Source organism: Plectropomus leopardus, chromosome 10 (assembly GCF_026936395.1).
Source record: "Plectropomus leopardus strain MGB_pleo_1.0 chromosome 10, ASM2693639v1, whole genome shotgun sequence".
In the NCBI taxonomy this organism is placed as follows: domain Eukaryota; kingdom Metazoa; phylum Chordata; class Actinopteri; order Perciformes; family Serranidae; genus Plectropomus; species Plectropomus leopardus.
The window spans coordinates 28,634,395-28,655,366 of record NC_142185.1 but is presented as its reverse complement, the minus strand read 5'-3'; the positions used below and the strand labels follow the sequence as shown (position 1 = coordinate 28,655,366).

The 20,972-nt window shown below is 40.4% G+C and overlaps 1 protein-coding gene across 9 annotated transcripts in view; it reads right to left on the bottom strand.

The window, feature by feature from the left end:
* Positions 1–2,984: 2,984 nt before the first annotated feature.
* usp9 (ubiquitin specific peptidase 9) overlaps positions 2,985–20,972 on the bottom strand; it is a 54,508-nt gene continuing 36,520 nt past the window's right edge. For 6 of the 9 annotated variants that reach the window (XM_042494969.2, XM_042494971.2, XM_042494970.2 and 3 more), the window contains 16 exons: positions 20,678–20,898; positions 19,930–20,117; positions 19,661–19,834; positions 19,429–19,570; positions 17,914–18,670; positions 14,393–14,516; positions 14,081–14,306; positions 13,737–13,866; positions 13,425–13,610; positions 12,029–12,249; positions 11,853–11,941; positions 11,613–11,769; positions 10,209–10,421; positions 9,330–9,359; positions 6,419–6,517; positions 2,985–5,093 (listed from right to left, as the gene is read on the bottom strand). In XM_042494969.2, coding sequence (XP_042350903.2) covers positions 4,848–5,093; positions 6,419–6,517; positions 9,330–9,359; positions 10,209–10,421; positions 11,613–11,769; positions 11,853–11,941; positions 12,029–12,249; positions 13,425–13,610; positions 13,737–13,866; positions 14,081–14,306; positions 14,393–14,516; positions 17,914–18,670; positions 19,429–19,570; positions 19,661–19,834; positions 19,930–20,117; positions 20,678–20,898 — 3,203 coding nt within the window. In that variant the 3' untranslated portion in view covers positions 2,985–4,847. The remainder of the gene's footprint in view (positions 5,094–6,418; positions 6,518–9,329; positions 9,360–10,208; positions 10,422–11,612; positions 11,770–11,852; positions 11,942–12,028; positions 12,250–13,424; positions 13,611–13,736; positions 13,867–14,080; positions 14,307–14,392; positions 14,517–17,913; positions 18,671–19,428; positions 19,571–19,660; positions 19,835–19,929; positions 20,118–20,677; positions 20,899–20,972) is intronic. The other 3 variants (XM_088083507.1, XM_042494972.2, XM_088083508.1) reach the window with 1 other exon arrangement.

The following is a 20,972-nucleotide window of genomic DNA, read 5'->3' as shown; positions in this document are numbered from 1 at the left end:
TCGGTGCTGTTGATTCATTTCTGGGTCCAAACAGACAGAAAGCTGTCACATGTGGGACAGATGTTCAGAGACAGGAGAGGTAAGATAAACGACAGGCTCTTTACACAAAAAGACATTTTGGTACATCGCAGCAGGAGAATTACTGCTGTAAATGATGAAGGTGAGAAATGTAGCTGATTGAAGTGTCACGGTTTACCTGGACGCTTAGAAAATGAAGCGTTAATGTTAAACAGGGTGTTTGCAGGTCCTTATAACGATTTAATGTTGTAAAAATTAGGCCTTTAAAGTCATGAAATAGTCTTAATACTTAGAATAATTTGAATTTGTGAGGTCTTAATTGTTACAAATATTTATAAGTTTTAATCTTTTTGTCAAAATCAATTAAGATTTTCTGCGTGAAAGTCCACACGTCTGATATTACGAATCTTAGAATCTCCCACTGAACCTAAAACTCTCTTTACTTGATACTTGCCTGTTGGTAAAAAGTTGATTAACTAATCACACTCGACCCTTTGAAACCTGGATCCACTTTTCTTTTGTTGTGCTGCGTTCAGACGTCTTCACAGGCAGTAAAAGCTTTGAACCCTGAGCAGACAGGTTCACGTTTTTTGAAAACGTGGGAAAGCGTTCCCAAAATTGCAGGAAACGAGTACATTTGGAAAATAATTTTAAAGCTATGGAAAAAATGCCCCAAAATGATGAAACTATCATAATTATACTTTTAAGTCATTTTACAGAATTATTATTAAAGCACTCTTTTTAGGTCATTTTCTTGTTCGTCTTCATTTATTTTGCTAAATTTCAGGTAAATGTTCACTGCAATATTCCCATGATGTAGAAAGACACCAAGCACATTTTGGCAGGTTTCAAAGGGTTAATAGTAATAATGAAAATGTTAAAACTTACCTGTGCACAGGATCACAAGCTACTCACCTTTATACTCACCTGCAATGTTTGAGTAAGAAAGATGGTTTAAGTTAAATTTGGTTTAAAAAAATTAAGAGTTAAAATATGTTTGCAGGCAAAATCTTATAATCTTGTGTACCACCAACACAAAACCACGTTTTCCTGCTTCCAGCTGCACAAACACACATTATTTACAACTGAAATATAAAACTGAGCAGTTTTCTGTAGCAGCAGCTGTAGTTTGTGGTGTGTCAGGTATGTTTCCAAAGTTTTATCTACGTCAATGATAGAAAACCACAAACTTCAGCCTCCAAATTACCTTGAAGTTGAATCCACACATAACACAGGTAAACAAAGCAATGTTTGTTTGTTTGTTGCAAGCATGTTGAACCAGTTGTAACTTAATGTAATTGAGTAGTCAGAGGTACTATATGAACACTAGAGGGAGCTCCTGTATCACAAAAATAGGAAGAAAAGGTTTAGTCATTACTGTCCTCATATGTACTGCAGGGTCTGATTTTATGGAGCAAATGTTCCCAAATTTATTTGGTATGTGACACCCTAAAACTGCATGCGTCACTGTGACACACACACAGACCTTTTTTTCTTCGGACCACTTTAAGAGAGCTCTATTCCCCTCAGTTTGGAAACGACGATAAAATCCAGAAATGTAGTTATGAAAGTGCTGGATTTTATTGTGGCCAAAGGGAACATTTCATACACATTTACATTTAATATACACTTTAAAATTCATGGTTAATTAATTGTAGGCTTTATCAGTAGTTTGTAAATGTAGATGCTGTTTAGTCTCGATCAGAATATCCCATGTTCCCGTGTGTGGAGACACATTTTTAAAATTTTTCTGTATTGAGCGCAGCAGCCACACAGGTGCATCCTCAGGTAACTGTCAGTTTTCATCCACTCAAAGTTCTTATTTTTGACAGACTTGGATTATTAGGGTTCATACACATTGTTACCAATATATTTCCATGACTTGAAGGCAAATTTTAAAGACCAAACATTCTCTGAAACAACAATCGACACTCCTCATCGGCTATAAAAGAGCTTTTTAAAATAAATATAAAAAAAATAATAATTATGAATTCAAAAATGAATTATAACTGAATACGTAAATATATTTTAGGGATTGTTTATTATTTAATGGAGGGGGAGGGGGCAAAAGGAAGCAGGTCAAATAATTAAGTACTGGGGAGGGAGTTATGTTTTTAATTTTGGCTTCTGGGGAGGGGCGTACAATCTTAAATGGCTGTATTTTGTAGTTTTTTTACTGCTGATTTTAAAGGGAAAAAAAGATTTTTTTCTTAAAATTTTTCTGGGGAATTTTTAAGGAAACTTTTTTTTCTTTCCATTAGAAAAAAAAAAGTTTTGTTTTTTTTGGAAGCATGCAGGCCCGTGGGTTTGGAAGGCATGTTTTCTTTTAAAATCACAGAAAATTACACCATTTGTTATCGTTGGATTTATCATGTGTCATTTTACAGATTTGAGAAACAAAAGGGTATATTTAGTTTTCCAAAAATGTTCAATGCCTGGAAATTGCTATTTGCAAATTCCATGACTTTACCAGGTTTTTCATGACCGTACAAACCCTGCTAATAACAATCTGAGCCTGTCACTGGCAAAAACAAACACTTTAAGCGGACAAAAATTAAACGTGAACAATTACCTGCAGAGATCACACTGCAGCCGGTTTTGCTGCTGTGGTTTTGGTGTCCCTCAACAGTGGACTGATTTCAAATATTTTCGCTCCAATTTGTCAATTAGACACAAAAACATGAGAAAAAGGAATCCAGGTTGAAAAATATTGACTGTTTCCTGTAAGAGGGATCCCAGATGAGCCACATAACTAAAAATTTCGGTCAGTGACCTTATCTCTCTGGCGCCGCGTGCAGAAACAACAAACCACGCTCGTCATAACTTCACAACTTGGAAAACAAAACATCAGTTGACACAGTTGATGTAGCCGATGAGTATAATTTGATAGTTTCTGGTTGAACTTTGTTGATTCTCGGCAGCAGATGTTTACCGGTTTTTGTCCACAAGTAAACATGAGACACGGGCAAGATTCCATGTTCTTTATTTGCTAAGGGCGCAATGCTTTTTTTTTTGTTATATTTCTGTGCACAAAAAACCTCACAAAGTGAAAGTCCACATCGCGACTGTAGCTCCAGAATTCAACGTCACACCATGGCCAAAACAAAAGTCGGCAAAAAACAGGGCGCAGAACTCTGTACAGTCAAATATCTTCTTTAAAAATAACACAAGGACAAAAATGTTCCTCTTAAATCAAATTCTATTTTTAGTGAAATACAACAAAATAAATTCTATAAAATAAGAGCAAAATATTTAAATATAATACGATGGGCAGAATATTTTCATTTGCAGGAGTATTTGGTATGTTTTAGACAAAAAAAAAAAAAAATTCAAAAAAATACATGCATTCAAGTTACCAATTAAATACAGTATTTACTGATGTTTACCTTTTACTCCTACAGAATTACAAGTTAGCTCAGGTTGCAACATGACTAACCAGCCGCTATTCTTACGGTACAACCCTGCTGTGGAACCTGTTCTCCGTGGAGCGACAGAGCGAGGGGGTCTCACCGCTGCTCGGGAGCCGAGACGCCGAACCTGACCGGCTCCACGGCAGAACGGAAGCCGACGGGCAACAAGTCTGTCTACGACTAGGCTCTATTGGAGAGACAGAAGCAAACCGCACAGTCTATCACACACCGGATAAACCCGGTGCAGCAATTCTGTTGCATATGTGTTTCATTTTTCAGATTTCCTAAAGATGAAAGCTAAGCTGTCTATCCCACCAAAAACGGACTGCCAAATGTTGAAGTTGGAGGAATATAATGTGCAATTGAAAAGCCACTTATTCATACATTGGTTCAAAATATCGCCCTCATTGTAGATAGGGTAGATGAGTAGAAAATAACCAAAAAAAAAAAAAAAAAACAAACAAAAGAAAAACCTAAGGGTAACAACACCCCTCTGGAGATGTGGATTAAGAACAGCTTTAGGTTGTTATGATCACAAGTCTTCCCTTGGGCTACACTATTCTGGTGAGAAGCCATGCTAAATGTTACAGCATATTAACTAGAGCTTCAAAAAGGATTGAATTAATTACCAGAACAAAAAAAAAGAAAAGAAAAAGAAAAAGAAAGGCAATGAGTTTCAGAACAATGTTGCATCACTGCTTTTTCACATCAACCAAACACCGTAAAAGTCCACCCAACCATTCCATATCTCACACTAAAACCAACCACAGCTCGTGAGTTGATTTGGCATGGGTCATAAGGTTTTGCCAAGGAGCTTAAGAATAATAATATAATTATGATAATAACAATGCGTCCTTCTACAGTTGAATGACCAGTAACCGTCCGATGGTAGAACAAACTTTACTGCTGAGCATGGGTGATAAAACAAAGAGGAGTTGTTGTCTTCTTACAGTTTTTTTTGGGCATTTTTCTTATTTATAATATCCATTTTTCATAATATCTGCAACATCTCCCAACAGCAAACCAGAGTTATGCTACTGGGGGATCTGAACAGTCAAAAACATTAACATACTATGTACACCTTTTCGTCGTGTAGACAAGCGCATCAGCATCGTCAGCTCTGGGTAAATTTTTCTTTAGTAGAACTCTTGTCCACTCCCCTCGCCTCCGCAGCCGCCAGCAGGCCCCTGTCACACGGTCAGGCAGCCCCAGGCCAGGGAAGAGCGCCTCCCGCAGGCCGACGCGGGGGAGGAGTCGCCTGGAGGGAGGTGGAGGGAGGCCTGGCTCTGCCCTGCCCTGGGGCCAGAGAGGGAGGAAGAAAGAGAGAGACGCCCGGCGAGGAGCTCTGTTGACCGAAGGATGAGAGGAAGGAGAGCGGGACGATGGAGGCTCGAGGCACAGCAGAGGGGGGAGGGGACGTTACTCCTTAGGCGGGGCGGGCGCTGGGGTGGTGGAGGTGGTGGGGGCGGGTGCTGGGGCGACCTCCTCGGTGCTCTCCCAGTTCTCTTGTGCTCGCGGGCCCGGGCCGGGAGTGGGTCCGGGGCCCGGGGTCGGGGTGGTCTGGGTGGGGCCCGGAGTCGGGGCGGAGGCAGGACCAGGACGCTGGGGGTTGTTCATGTGCTGAGCAGCAGGCCCGGTGTACGGCTGCCCGTGGGGGTGGTTGTTCTGTTCGGGAGAAGAGAGCGGACGATAATCAGCCAAACGTGAACAAACTAAACTGTCTGCCGGGTGTCCGCACATTTTAATCGGGGCCGACCAAAAATATTCCGCTGTTTGAGTATTCGGTTTCCAATTTAGACATTCGGATATTCTTTTTTGCAGAGGACGGATGTCAATTCAGAGTTTGTGATCCTGCTGCTGCGCCTGTCACACAGGAATAACCATTTACCTAATCTTTTATTAACGGGTTTATTGACTCAGTTGAGCCGTTTCTGTGTCGGCGAGTCCAGCACCAGAACGCAAACACGTAAGCTCCCCCGCAGCTCCCCCGCAGCCCACCCAGAGCGGAGCCCTTTCCTGCAGCTCAGAGCAGGAGCTGGGATCCCATTTCTCTGTGAAGCCCATGGCCTCTCCCCACCTGACGATGACCCCCCGCCCCCCAAATGTAATTTTGATAAACCACATCTTATATACAACACTCCTGTTTTCAATGCAGTTAAGTGCCATAAACTGTCAAACTGCTGCAACAAACGTGATCGCGTTCTAGTTCGTTCACTGTGTTTATCAAGAATTTTTTGCCCTGATCCCCCCTGTATCCCCCTATACAGCGGGTCCAAAATCACTTAGATAAAGTAACGGCACGGGTCAAACTCAAACATCACAGACCATCACACTTTCTGGCGTTCATACTCTGCTCTGATGGTTAGGACACAAACAGTAAACACATGTAAATATAATCATCCCATGACAGAAACCTGAAAGTGTTTTATACTTCACCGGCAGCAAAAAATATATTTTCTATTGAAAAAATCAACATACTCCGATCTTGCATTTTCATTTACAAAAATATACTTACCGTCCAGATTTGCTGCCAAAATCTTTCAATGACTTTTCAAAGGCAAATTTGCAAATCCATTCTCATAACTTCCATCCCCCTTTTCGCCGTAACACACACGGCAAATTCACTTATAGCGGTTCTTCGCTGTGGAATTCCTACCTGACATATAGCCAAAATATCGTCATCTCTTATTAATTTTAAATGAAAACTGGGGGCCAGTCTTTTGAATCAAGCCGTCATTAGTATACTGTAACCTACAGTCTAATTACTTGTTGTCATTTATTGCTGACCCCATTGTGTATTGCTTGTATCAAAGTATTGTAATTTATTTTATTTATTTATTTTATTGTATTACTTTGGTTGAGGTAATTCTATAAACCCATTCGGGTTTCTAATCTCTCCTGTTTTTCTGTATTCTTTTGGACCCGTTTCTGTTTTTAACAGTGCAAAAACATAAAATGACATGAAAATAAACGCAACCCTGAGACGCTACCTGCTGAAACTGTGTGGTTCCAGGAGAGTGTGGGTACAGAGAGGTGTCCTCCGGTGGGGAAGAGTCTTGATCATCAGGTGCTTCCTGTTCATCTGGCTCCTGGCAGACATGAGATAAACGTTATCGAACATTAATTTCAACAGTCAAAGTAAAATAGATTTGTATAAATCAGACACAGCAGGAAATGCTACTTTACTTGAGCAGAACAGTGGGTATAATGTTTAACTTCTGTGTTTCTGTGTGCAAAAAGCAAGTGGGGTTGTGTGGGTAAGTCGAATTTCCAACTGTGTTACGTTATCAGGTAAATGAGGTTTAAATGGGAGTTGACTGTGTGTGTGGGTGGATTCTACACCTGAGAGCATCCTCTCAGCAGGAGAGCTGCTGATTATTCTTCAGAAAAAAAGCCAACAGGAGGCACACATGAACCTCCCGACTGTGGAGCTTATTTCAGTTTGCCACTCTCAAAAGGACAAATGTTATATTTCTAATTTAATATTTTTCTTGCTGTCATCAAACGCCAGCCTTATCATTTAATTATTAATCACATTTCTATGCGTGAGTGATTTCACTGGAGTTCTGTTTAACATGTGCAAAATATTTATTTCAACATGATGTAGAGTCATAAGTGGAAAAACAACAGAATCTGTCTGATTATTAACACAAATCTGTAGTATATGAAGCTCATGTTTTAACAGATGCCATCACAGAGTCCATCCTTATGTCTTTTTCAGTTTAACTCTTTCCAGTCAAAAGTGTACGAATTTTTACTGCTTATAGAATTGATGCAAATAAAAATAAAAAGTTTGATAACCTATTGGAGGTTTTGTTAAATTGTGTCCTATATTTCTAATGGTGAGAATATTATGTTGTTTAATTTATGTTTGAAGGAACATGATGCCAGAGGTTAGCTGGTAACTACCAAAATGACAGAAAGCCTGAAGTATATTGGCTACAATAACAAAATTGAGAATCAAATTTTGCTTAAAGGACAGTACTATGACTTGGCCACAACGATGAAAGCACTGACAGGTGAAGTGAAAAACACTGATAATCGCCGACAAAGTACGTTTCTTATGGCAACAGCACTCCCCAAAGGCAGTGGCCCCCCCGCAGGACAATGCTCCATGCCGCAATGCAAAAGCTGCTCAGGAACGTGACAAAAGCTGTTTAGACTGCAAGAAGATCAGGTTCGTTTGTCGAATCAGATCTTTAGGAAACACGGTGGGGCCTCGCACCAGGGGATTGGCTGCAGATCATTTTGAGTCATGTGATTTGCAAGGCGGGGTAACAGCATGGCGCACGAATGCTCAATCCGATTGAGATCTGTTATAAATGAAGGCCAGGTCGACACCGTCAGCTCTTTGTACCGTTTTTAAGGGATTCCTGAGCAGTTTTAGTGGTGTGGCATGGTGCACACAGGGAGCGTCGTTGTCATGTGGGGGGGGGGGTTGGGTCTGTTTGTATAGGTGGAGCTTGTCGGGTGGCGTCCACATGAATGTCAGGACTCAAGGTTTCCCAGCAGAACGCTGCAATGTAACAAGCTCATCAGTAGGCAGGTTTCCATTAACCCTCAAATTGCGATAAAATAAATTGCGAATATTAAATACACCTACTGGAAACAATCAATTTAAAAAATGTTTATGCTCCCATGAGGTGGCATTTCAGGCAATTCAAAAAAGCCATATTTTGCAAAACTGCAATGGATTTTTTTTTCGCATTTATCGGTCACATGATGCTATGGCTATGTGCTTGTCAGTAGGAGCTTGCTCCCCTGGACATGATGCAGCAGGCGCTACAAGAGGTGTTACTGCATTGCAAAAATTGAGTGGATAATCTGGAAGCTTTGCAACTGTAACTCATACATGGCCGCTCCCATGTATAAGGGGCTCGCCTTTCCATTATCGCTACGTCGCCTTCGATTGGAAATAATGACGGCTAGTGTGGCGGCTGCAATAGAAATAAACCTGCTGATGCTTTGAACATCTATCCTCATGCTTCTTGAAATGTTTCTGCAAGAGAAGTCGCATAACATGACTCAGAGGAAACACAAGTCATCTCGCAATTGTGTTTTATTGAAATTTCAAAAATATCACTTAACTTTTGCGCAAATCTGTCATGGAGACCCGCCTACTGTTATTCACTTCACCTGTTGGTGGGTTTAACGTTGTGGTTGATGGGTTTAAGTGAGGCTAACAGTTTTTAATCAGACGCAGGTGGCAGCGTTACAGTTTGAGTTTAGAAAGGAAGCAAAAATTGGCAAAAAGAGCACTAAAGTAGGACGGAGGACTGGGCTTTGTCAGTGTTGTTACTTTGGCGAATCACTGGGACTGGGCAACAGGACAGCAGGAGAACAAAGATCTGTTCACTGTGTGCAGCTGTGTAACATGATTTCTAATGCCAGCTACACTGTATGGCATCTCACAGGCAGCCGGTCCACCTTTACGAGTGGGCGACAGGATAGAGGATGACTTTTACTTGTTCATTTATCTGTGATCACAATCTAAGTTTACAGCACAGCATTGAATTTGAATAATTTAAGAAGTTAACAGAAAACAATAAACATCTCAGGTATATAAAACTGTTGACATCTCAAAACTAATTTATCATTCTGGCAGTTTGTTTAACCTTAACTCTGAGCTCCTGTGCTCAAATATTTATGTAACATTTGCATCACATAAATGCATCAAGAGTACAAAAAAAATGGTCGACAAAATGGGAAAATCTATGGAGGACAACGTGAACACAATGCTTCTAGCCTCGGCCACTGATGACTATTCAAGCTACAGGAAACTGAATATTGTGCAATAATTCTATGTGTTGGAGATCTGTAACTGTTTGTTTCTCTGCTGATTCTTAAATAAAAAAAATTTTAAATTTCCTTCCTTTATGTTGTGGTGCCTGGAATACTGACCTTCCCTGGGCTTCCCTGAGTACACTTGAGCTGTGTATGGAATATTACAGGAGAAGTGTGTCATTTGACTGGATTTGTCAACATAAAAATACAAGTAACTTATTTTACGTGAGAACAAAAAAATGATATTTGTATGCATTGTGAACTGCAGCCATGAATCAAGACAAAAAAAAAAACATTCAGCATAGCAAACATAGTCATAGCTGTAGCTTAGGGTGGATACTTAACATTTAATGGCTGGTTGGAAACACTTGATGGGTCCAATTAACCTTCAGCCTCAAATGTAAGACTTCTTCATTTTTATCTATAAAATCATTTATTCTAACAAATGTCAGGAAAAAAAAGCAACAGCTAAAAAACATACGATATTCAATTTGTAATAGAAAACGATCAATTAATCATCAAGTTCTTGAAAATACATTTTCTGGTTGATCCAGTACATTACTAACTAATCCCTTCAGTGTAATTACAGATATACATCCAGTAAAAAGCTGGCCTTGTTATGCCATTCAGTGGGATGTTAAAGCTCCTCTGGCTCAGTCATACAGTATTTCTATGGGATTTTTCTGTTACCTTCACCTTTATACACCACTGTTAACACGTTGCCATGGCAACCGTGCTCATGCAGGTATATTTTACCGAGGTGTTTTTGAAATATTCATACATTTGCATGTAACAGAAAGACCCCCTCCACACTGATATTTGACTTAATCAGAAAAGTCCCAAATTTTGAACAGCTGTTCTGATGTTTTCCACTGTACATCACCTACATACAGCGTCCTACAGCTTTTAACACTATTAGTTTGGTCCCTAAGACTGGAGGTTAATGTGTAATGTGCATGTATGTGTGTGTTAAGGGTGTGATGTCAATGCAATTACCTCCTCGGGACAAAGTTCACAGGCCTTGGCGAGTGTCATACGTGCGCTGTGCGAACGCTCCAGGAAATAGCCGTTGGAGGTCTCGTTGCTCTGAACCGGAGGGGACCAGTTGTTGTAGGTGTACTGGGGGTTCCCTGTGTAAGGCCTCCTCTCCAGCTCGTCCCCTAACCACTCTACTGCCCACGTCCACTTTCGTTTCAGATCACCGTTACTCTGTAGGCACAAGAGGAACATGCCGGTTAGCATTTATGGATTATGCAGCACGATGAATGCAGGAGGCAGTTTTATTAACATGTTCTTTGACTGTTTTTATGTTATGTGAAAAAGAGCTTTGGGCTTTCCATCAATCTTGAGAAAATGTTTGCTTCCTTTGTGAGAGACAGCAGCTGGCAGAGATTTAAGAACTGTGCGGAGAGTTCAGGAAATACTGGGGATACACTGATTTATTGGCACAACATCGATATCTGCATATGTTTGCCTTGTTGACTGCCATTGGCCTATCAACAAGTAAGATGACATTCAATGGTGGCAGTGGCTGAAGTTTTTCTGTTGTGCCAAATCTGTTTTGCACAGGCTAAAAAGCAGGACTCAAGACTAACATCATCCCGTCGTCTCAGGAACATAGAAAACGTATTTGGGATGAACAGAGGGGACGGCTAAAGACACATTAAACTCACCACTGACAAGTCAGGAGATGGACTCCATTTTTTTCTTTATAATGCTACATTGTGAACAACGAATACATGTTGAAATCAGCAGCGTTAGCTGTTAGCAGCCGGTGGCTGGAAGTACCAGCTAACAGAGGTGGCATTGAGTTACAGTATTATGCTATATATATTCAAAATATATTCATGATGTGTTCAAAAGTAATATAGTAAAATTGACTTCTTGGAGAAACTTGTCAAGGTTTTAACAGCAATATAGATTTTAGAGAGGGAATTATTATATGTAATATAAAGTAAAACATTTTTTTAAAGAACAGGTGTTCATGTGAAAAGGTTATATTAAGTGTTGTATTTGTGCTGATTCAAAGATAGTGTAACAAAGGACTAAATGACTTTAAAACATTTGCTGGCACTAAGGGGTTATAAATAATAACAAACACAAAATATAACGACAGCAAGAAAAAACATTTGAATCAGCTGTCAGCTAAATTGTTATTTCAAACATCTATATCAGCAATGGCCCAAAATTTCACAATTACTGCATCCCTAGAAAATACAAATAAAGAGAACTTAACCACAAAAGCTAAATACTCTTCATTTATAAAAAAAAAACAAACAACAAAATTGGTCCTACCCAAAGTTATCTGGCATTTTTAAATCAATAATTCCTTTCTTGGTGTAACGGTAGTGTGACATGTTGCGTGAGGAGAGAGGTCACTCCAACTGTCCGTCAGCGTACCTGTAGGATCTGGTAAGCCACGGAGCAGTTGCTAAACAGTGCCACCATGCACTTGATGCACTGGTAGGCTCGTTTCTGGTAGTGGTTCTTGGAGCGCTGGATGGTGTCAAAGAGCCCGTCTCTGTCATCAGGAATGCCCTTCAGCACATTGTGGATCCTGCACAACAGAAAAAAAGGAGGAATTTAAAGTCTGATCACAAGAAAACATTTATAATGCAAACACAGAGCAATCAGTCTGACCTGTGTGTCTGCCAGGAGTCCTCGATGAGCAGAATCTGTAGCAGCAAGTCCAGGTAAGGCCTCAGCTCATAGGTGTACGAGTACGCCACCTGCAGAGGAACAATAATGTTAAGTACTATGGACACGAACATGTGAGCCACCTACAGCATTACAAAGGGCCTAAAGAAGACTTTTACCTGCCAGAGCAGCTCACTGAGCACAGTGGAGGAGAACTGCGGGTTCTCCCAGCAGCTGAAGCGAAGCAGCTTCACCGTCTCCTCAGAGTTGCTGCAGTCCTCGATGATCTTCTTCACGTAGCTGGTCCTCACAAACAGGATCTCTGCCACCAGCTGCTGCACCGGCATCACCGGGGCCGTCAGGTTGGTGTCACCATACGGGTTGGGGAGCGGAGGGTTACCTGGAGCGGGTAGAGGGGAATAAATTTAGAGTCAACTGAAATACAAGTGGTTATTAAAAGGGACATATATACAGTACTGTGCAAAAGTCTATGGGGGTGCCACCATAGAGTTGTTGTTTTAGCAAAGTTGTTATGAGGATATATATATATATTTTCAGTCTCTTTATTCAGATACAAAGAATAAAGAGAACATGTACAATGCATCAAACACCTAAAAAGACATAACAAAATGGCTCTTTTAGACTGAAGTCAATATTTAGTGTGAAACATGCAATTGTACAACCATAACTAAAGGTACCTAAAACAATCAATATTGAGCTTTGGACAGGTCTTGAATGCAACCTGGTGTAAATAAGCCAGAAGATAAGTTTTGTAAATCTCATTGTCTGCCCAAGAGAGTTCCAGACATGCTGAGTGGAAAGGGAGGTCACTCTCAATACTTCCAACTTTAGTCCGTTGAGGTTGTTTTATTCCAAAACATTTGTGTTTTTAATACTGTATGAGTATTTGCTGTATTTTCTGGTTGTATTTTAGTAATAAGACTACTGATAAATATATACAGGGTTCCTACAACTCAAGGCAAATTAATTTAATACTTTTTGAGACTTTTTTAAAATGCAATATATATATATATATATATATATATATATATATATATATATATATATATATATATATATATATATATATATATATATATATATATATATATATATATATATATAATGTCAGATTTTTTTTTTATTAAATCCTACTCTCCATGTCTTTGCATTTTGAAAGGTTGATTTAAGACATTTTCAATACCAACTAATCCCTTATTTTGAGTTATGATTTCAGTGCCTTTTAAGAATTCATAGGAAACCTGAAATATTTATGATCATTACAACCCTACTAAAATAACAGTTTAAGGTGGCCTAAGACTTTTGCACAGTACCATATGTTTCCCTTTTTCATCTTTTTTCTTTGAAAGCCCTCAGCTCCAAGCTCTGGCTACACAGCACAGAGGCTCAGAGTGGCTGCTTTGTCAGTCACTTGATCCTGAGCAAGGATGAAAATCCTCATTGGGCTCCACCTCTCCCCACCCAAAACACCCCACACTGTTCCATGACTTATTTTTGGCTCATATCACCTGAATTCACATTACATTTTGAGCAGCTAAAGAGTAAAACACTCACCATTAATGGAGGACTGCATGCGTGAGGAGACGTCGCAGCAACGGACCAGCTGGGAGACCACAGTGTAGAGCTTGCCCAGCTCAGCGTACTGGTACTTAATGGGAGGGCCGGGACCCTCGTCCAGAGCGACCAACATGAACGTGGCAGGGACGTTCAGCTTCAACAGCTGGGTCTTTTCTGCCAGGCCTGTGAAGTGGGAAAAAAATTAAAGTCCCACACAGATTATGAAAATATTTTGCATAAACCTTGCTTGTATAACTCCGAGAGGAGCAGATGTTTATGACTAAAGAGTAATTTCCGTGTGCTCCTTACCCAGATTGGCATACATGACAAAGAGGTTGAAGTACTGCTGCAGGTGACGGCCGTGTTCAGAAACCTCTCTTCTGAGCAGGTTGAGTACAGCTCTCAACAGGTGGTCACTTAGACTGAGGTTATCACAGCCCTGATACACAAACATGGAAAACAACAGACAAAAACACAGCATGGTTACATCAATCAAGCAGAGTACGAGAAACCTCTGAGTGTAAACACACGATACAAGCTGCTTTCATTATCTTACAGGAAACTTGTGACTCAAACAGCTCTGAGTATCTCCCAGAGTGTCCTAATAAAAAAACTGTTTTCGACACAGAGCTCTGCCGAAGTCTGCCACCAACCTGAGTAGAGGGTCCAGGCGAGGCGGTGGGGGAGGGGCACGGCCCATCTTGCAGGGAGAAGTGAGCGATGAAGACAATGAGCTTGGCAAATGCACCACGGACCTCAGCGCTCGGGCACTCAAGCAGGTACTCGGAAAACCGGTTTGGGTAAGCAAACAGGACGTTGTGTGCAAACCAATAGCGTACATTCTTACTATGTCTCAGCAGGATGCAGAGGGCGTCATACCTGGGGGTAAAGACGAGGAGAATATTTATAGAGCAGTGCAAAAACAGAGAGAAAACCCCAAAACACAAGAGGCAGAGAGAGCTTACCAGTCACTGGCAGGACCCCGTACTACTTTCTTGGTGTGAAAACCTGTGCTGAAGAGGAACCTAGCAGCCAGCTGAGCACTTATCATAGCAATCTCCTCTGCCTCTGGCAGAAGATGGTCTTGTCCTGATAAAAAAAAAGAAAGAGCAACAATTAACAAAACAGAGTGAAAATCTTATTGGTGATTTGCTTATAAGCACTATAACATAAGCTGAAAAAAAATCTATGAGGCTACACCTAGAGACCAACATGAAAAACTACATTTCACCAAAATTAGCACAGGAGATGTGGCTCACAGAATCAGTGACCCCATTTAAGTCACTTCTTAAAGCCAATTTTTATAGACTTGTTTTCATGAGATGTCGTCTATTTTAATGAATCAACTTTAAATTGTCTTTAATTCATTATTTTATTCTGTCTTGATTGTGTTTAATTCTCTAATTATTGGTATTATTTCAGTATTTACTTCTTATATTCTTTGAGTTGTATTTATTCTTTTTTGTTTTAGGTTGTTTTTTTTGTCTTTTTGTTTTGTCTGGCCTCAATTTGGCATTATTATTTGACTGGTGTTGTTAAATATTGCCTCGACAAGAAATCCTGTGCTTTGTTTGTCAAAACACTTTGTAAAGTCAGTTTGTAAAAGGTGCTATATAAATAAAGTTATTATTGGTATTATTATTATGCAGGTGTTTTAAACACGAGACAATGCATTAAAATTAGGCAACAAACTGCCTGTAGACGTTAGTAAACAGTAGAAAACGCCAGTGAATATTATATGGTGATAAAGTGTTTTTTATAAATATCTCTTACTTATAAACTGTCTCTCTCAAATTTGGTGATGAGTACATTCTGAGCGATGTTCAAGTGCTACTTTGATGGAGGTCAGTAATTTGTGGCAGCCCATTGTTGCATTTTGCTGAAAAGGGACTGTTTTTGACCCAGGAGTGAGTGCTGATTGTAACTGTTCCCATTAAATACAAAAGCTAGTGGATTTTTTTGTCCAGTGGGAAAGGACCTTCTGACTCCTTGGATGAAATTACTAAAGCACATATCCTGTCACCTTTTCATAATAATTTGACATCACTGATGACGAGTCAGAAGTATGCAAAGCCAATTACTTAAACATGGATATGCACAGTATTTACATTACATACATAATTGCATACTGCAGTCTGTGCTAGGGCAGTGTCACACTTTGCTTTGCTTTTGCTCTGTACTCAAGCACACTGGTTTCAAAATGAAATGAACACTAAGACTTTCAGTTTTATGGATGTTAAATTGATTTTTTCTAACGTCATGGATTTCTGTTCCAATCTATACGGATAAATAAAAAGGATTGCAATTCCTACAAAGATGTAAGCTGACAGTCGCCTCTTCAACCTCAGTCATTGTTTTGTTTCAAATCCAGTGTGCTAGGGTACAAAGTCAACACAATGAATACTGCATGACTGTCCTACATATACATCACATTATGAACAGTGATGCAAAAGACGCTGAACGTCAGAAATTCACGTCTCATCTTTGTTCAATGCAGCATAAACTGAAACACAAAATGCAGATGATAACACAGCAACCAGCAGAGGCAGAGCACACTACAATCAGCGCTCACTGATCTCCGAGAGAGGCCAACCAATAATAAACCAAATCAAATATTCAAACTAACATACAGGGCTATTGTGCTGGGTCAGTCAGTGGATGGACTAAATCTAATCTATCTTACAATGATGTTTGTTTTTTAAAAAATCCTGCTGTTGCTGCTGAGAAGGATTTTAAAATAAGATACATTAGCATCTCAATTGGATACAAGATTGCAAACAAAATGTACTGACGACTGGCCTCAAACAGTTATTTTCCTGTGAAACATTATGGGACTCTGGCTCCATTAATAATGCATTATAGAAGCAGAGCACTTCTCGGCAGCCATGCTCAACGCTACTGACCACCAATTCTTTCCAAGGGGATGCTGCATATTAACATCAATTTAAATATATTTCTTAGACAAGCAAGCCAGAGATATGTGATAAAAGAATTATGGTGGCTGCTATAGCTTTAAAAGGGGAGCATTAAAATCAACAGTGGAAATATGATGACTTCATCTTTGTGCACAGGATCAAACAAGCCCTCTGGGGATATTGGATATGCAGAGTCACGACTGGAGGAGTGACGTGATGCTGTGCAGCTACAACAGCTCACACAACAATGCACATGCAAGGGCTGTACTGCACATCTGTAGTGTCAGCCATTTCTTATCAAGTGCATTAACCCGCATTGTGGAACAAATACACACATAAACACTGATTGTGTGATTAATGGTCTGTCTATTATTGGCTTACTTTACCCTTTGTAATGTTGTTTTATCTTGTGCCTTTTTTATTGTTTATTCTTCAATTTCATTTCAGCTTCCATGAGTCTAACCTGGTTAAATAAAATAAATAGGAACAGCTACACAGGGTAGGGAAATTAGATTGTGTTCCTAACAATCAATATTGAGTTTACAACTGGCTATTAGCAGTATAATATTTATTGCAACAGCCAGCTTTTGTGTATGTTTCTTTAGCAGTGTATAATCAAATTGTGCCTCTGGTTGAGTTTAACTGGCTACCTAGATTCATTTTGTTTTAATATTTTAATATACAATAATACATAAGACCCACTGATTTTGCATTTAAAACCCCAGTTAGGGACTTAGAGGGGCAGCCAGGGAGTGCCTTTTTTCTTGTATTGACCTTCCTGAAGCTACAAATATGCTTCCTTGAGCCTCTCCCGAGTGACTGGGAGAAAATGCATGACTCTCCCTCCTCCAAAAATAAACCCTAACCATATTTCTTTATGAACACTAAATGGAGGTATTGAAACCGATGCAATGACCATACAACACTGGACATTATCACCAAAACAAACAGCTCACTTCTTAACCAAGATGCAAATCCTCCATATAAATTGCATCATCATCACACAAGCTGTGGGTGTGCACTTCAGGAGAATATGGGTGCATAGCAGCAATCCTTCCTACCTTGCAAAAGCAACTAAATTGAATTGGCTTATGCATCACACACTTCTGCACACACACAGACGCATCAAAGCGCGCACACAGCTGTCGCCAATATGGTCGATATCAACCGTTTTCCCAAATTAACTGTAAAAAATGCAAAGTTTTAAATAAGACATGTATAATTAAGTGATTTCAATGACATATCACTATTCTAAGCTTTGATTTGGTTGTTTTTGTATGAAAGTGCTCATCATGCAGATTCTGGCTATGATAAATGGTGTGATTTTGGAAATATTTAAAGAAAACACGCCTTTAAAACATGCCAGCAGGAATAAGGACAGTATCTAAAATAAATTAAAAATAAAACTATTTAAAGATGTATGTCCCTACCCTTAGCCAAATCAAAAAACATATGTCCATCCCAAGTGCTTTAAAAAATATTTGAAATGCCTCCCCTAATTTTACACCACCCCCTTCCCTTTTAGAAATAACAAACAGTCCCTTAGCAACACACAGAAGAAAGATGCATACCTGGAGGAGGGTTTAAATAGACACTGTTACAGGTCAGAAGTTTCTTAATGAACTGGAAATATTCCAGGCTGTATTGCATTCGGTTGTGCATGAATTGGACGTTCTGCTTGCGGACGCTGCACTCGATGACACCAGGCATCTTGACCTGATGCGGCTTGGTGGAGGAGATGGTCAACTCCGAGATGTATTTGACAAGCTCGCTGTCCTTGTCCAGTGAGTCCATACGCTCATAGAATAAGATGTAGGCATTCCACCAGCGCTTCTGCCTCCGGTACGACATCCTTTTCATCATATGATCGAACACCTCGCCCATGTATTCCCCTCCGAAGCACTGGTTCTTCATCTCCTCCTCATCGTCCATCTTGCACTCAGTCACATCCCCATCATCAAACTTATACCAGCGATTCTTCTCGCCGTCACCCCCGTTCCTCTGGATTATGTAGGAATAGTAGTGTCCGCCACTGGCCTGGCCTGAGTGGACCAGCACTCCCACCAGACGATACTTGGAGCTGCCGGGAGGTGTGGGTTCAGAGGGCTCGTTCTGTTGAATCACCTGGTTCTCCGGGTTGACGTCATCGCCCTCTAGCTTTGCCACACCAGCTACTGTGTACGGCTCCATGTCGAGCTCCCTGGGGAACTCAAAGTAGTCATTGAACTTGATGGCACACTCCCTCTCCCAGTCATAGTCGAAGCGCTTCAGCTGGATGGCCAGGACAGGCGGCAGCTTCTTTATCAGCAGGCGCTTCACTGTGTCCACCTGACAAGGAGAGCAAATATCACAGGTTACCTCTCAAATCATCATCTCAAATAAAAAGTTTAAGAGAAATAGAAAACTTTTACGTGAGCCACGGGATAGCCATTAAAACGGAAAACAGACAACTTTTCAACTTTCCCTCCACTAGCATTTCAAAGTTTTATTGTTGCCGCCACTATTGCAAACTCATCGCAAAGATCGCTTTCCATTTTCATTTAATGCCCAGAAACTCTCAACATAGCAGGACACACTTCATTTCGTTTTCCACAGCTACTCTGCAGTTACTATCCCCAGTGGCAGAAATGGTGGATGGTGGGACAACTCTATGTGCTTACAAGTGGTGAATTTACAGCTAACAGGTACTTAAAACAATAAGGTCTTTGGCTTTTGTTTTATACCTAACATCAGCATAAAAAATGTTTCTGCACATTTCCAATCTGTTGTTTGTGAAGTTAGCCCAAATTAGCTTTGTCAGCTAACTTGGCTTGTTTATTATACATCACATGAATGTCGGTGTCACCCTGAACGTCCCGCCAAACCCCACTCAACCTCTATGTGGAGAAAAATGGAGGCATTGTCAAATATTCAAATTGAACAGCAACACCTGATTCAAGTGATAAGATTCTGAGTAATAAACATTTACTTCAGAATGAAAAGTTAAAGTCTATTTCCACTGAAAAACCTCCTGTATTCTTTCACAGCACTTTATGAGTATCACATTATAACACTGGCTGGTGACCAGATGGGTGCTCTATTCTCACCTTCTTGTTACACTTCTCACAGTGGTAGGCATTGGCTCCCTCAAGCAGATCTCCTTTAACATACTGCTCCATTGAGTCCAACAGGTTCTGGTGGTTTCTGATGTCCACATTGAGTGTTGTAAACGACTCCTCACACTCATACCTGGCAACACAAAACATAACTAAGTAACAAGAACCCAGGCAGTATTTCTGAAACTATTTTCTAAGCACAGGGAAAAAAGACTGGACTCACCGGTGGGGGCATCCCTGACAGATCTTCTGGTCAGCGAAGGACCCTCCCAGCACCTTGCTCAGCATGGCAGGGTGTCCGAGGGCTTTCAGAGCTTCATCCAGACTGTCCACCAAAGAGTTGAAAAACTCCAAAGCATCGTGCTGCTCCCGCAAGTTCACGGGCTCACCCCATAATCTAGGAAAGGGTGGAACAGAGAAAAGACCATTAGACATCAGCAACTGTTTAATAGGCAAAAAAAAAACAAAAAACGGTTTGAGTCTTCAAAATACCTGAACTGTTTCCAGAATCCCCTGGGGACATAGTACTGCAGTCTGGAGGCAGCCAGGTGACCAAAGATGACCTGTAGGTGACGTAGTACCCCGATGTTGTACTCTTTCCTGTCCTCTGACTTACTGGAGGGTTTATCATCAAACTGATGGTGGTAGCTAAACACCTCATCACGAGGATCCACGTTGCTCTGTGAAAACATGCAGAGGAAAAATTACTGACAACTGGGGTGGGGAAGGAACAAAAAGTTTACTTACATATCATGATTTTCGTTTTTACAAATCTTTAATAGATTTTTAAAAGTGTATTGATGTCATTCAAATGCTGAGGGGGAAAGAAGTTGCTTTTTTATTGTGGCAATCTTAGCTTAACATAACATGAAATCCCTTCAGAGAAAAACAAAGCCAAAGCAACAAAACAGACAGCGACAGCACGCTGTGAGCCTTCGCACTGCAGTTTGCAACGCCTAAATTTGAGCTGCTATAGCCTTAACTGTAAACTAGGCCTTCAGAGCTTTTGCCCCGTTGTCTACATAAATAAACAAAAATTACATAGGAATCACAGTAAATTGTATTATTAAATTACAATACCTGTAATTTATTATTATTATTATTATTATACAATACAATACATATCAAATTGGAACCCTAGCACCATGATAGTATTGAATCAAATGGCCAAATGATGATCCGAATTGTAAACGAACATCTCCACACAGGAGCTTTAACGCAGCAGAAGTTCCCACTGTACCTCATTCTCCTGCTTCTCATCCCCGGACATGTCATCATCCACATCGGTGCCTGTGCCCTCAATGGCCAGGATGCCGTTGCGAATTGGAGGGATCATGTACAGCTGCTGAATGACAGAGTTCATATAACAGGTGGCCCCGGCGTTCTTCAAACCCACAAAGCCTTTGTTGGGCCGCGGCCCCACCGGAGGCAAGTACTCCCACTCTGTCAGTGTCTCACAACCTGGAAGGGGAAAAAAAAGGAACAACACCCTCATGCATGATATCATTTACAAATCATCAACAGAAATCATCACA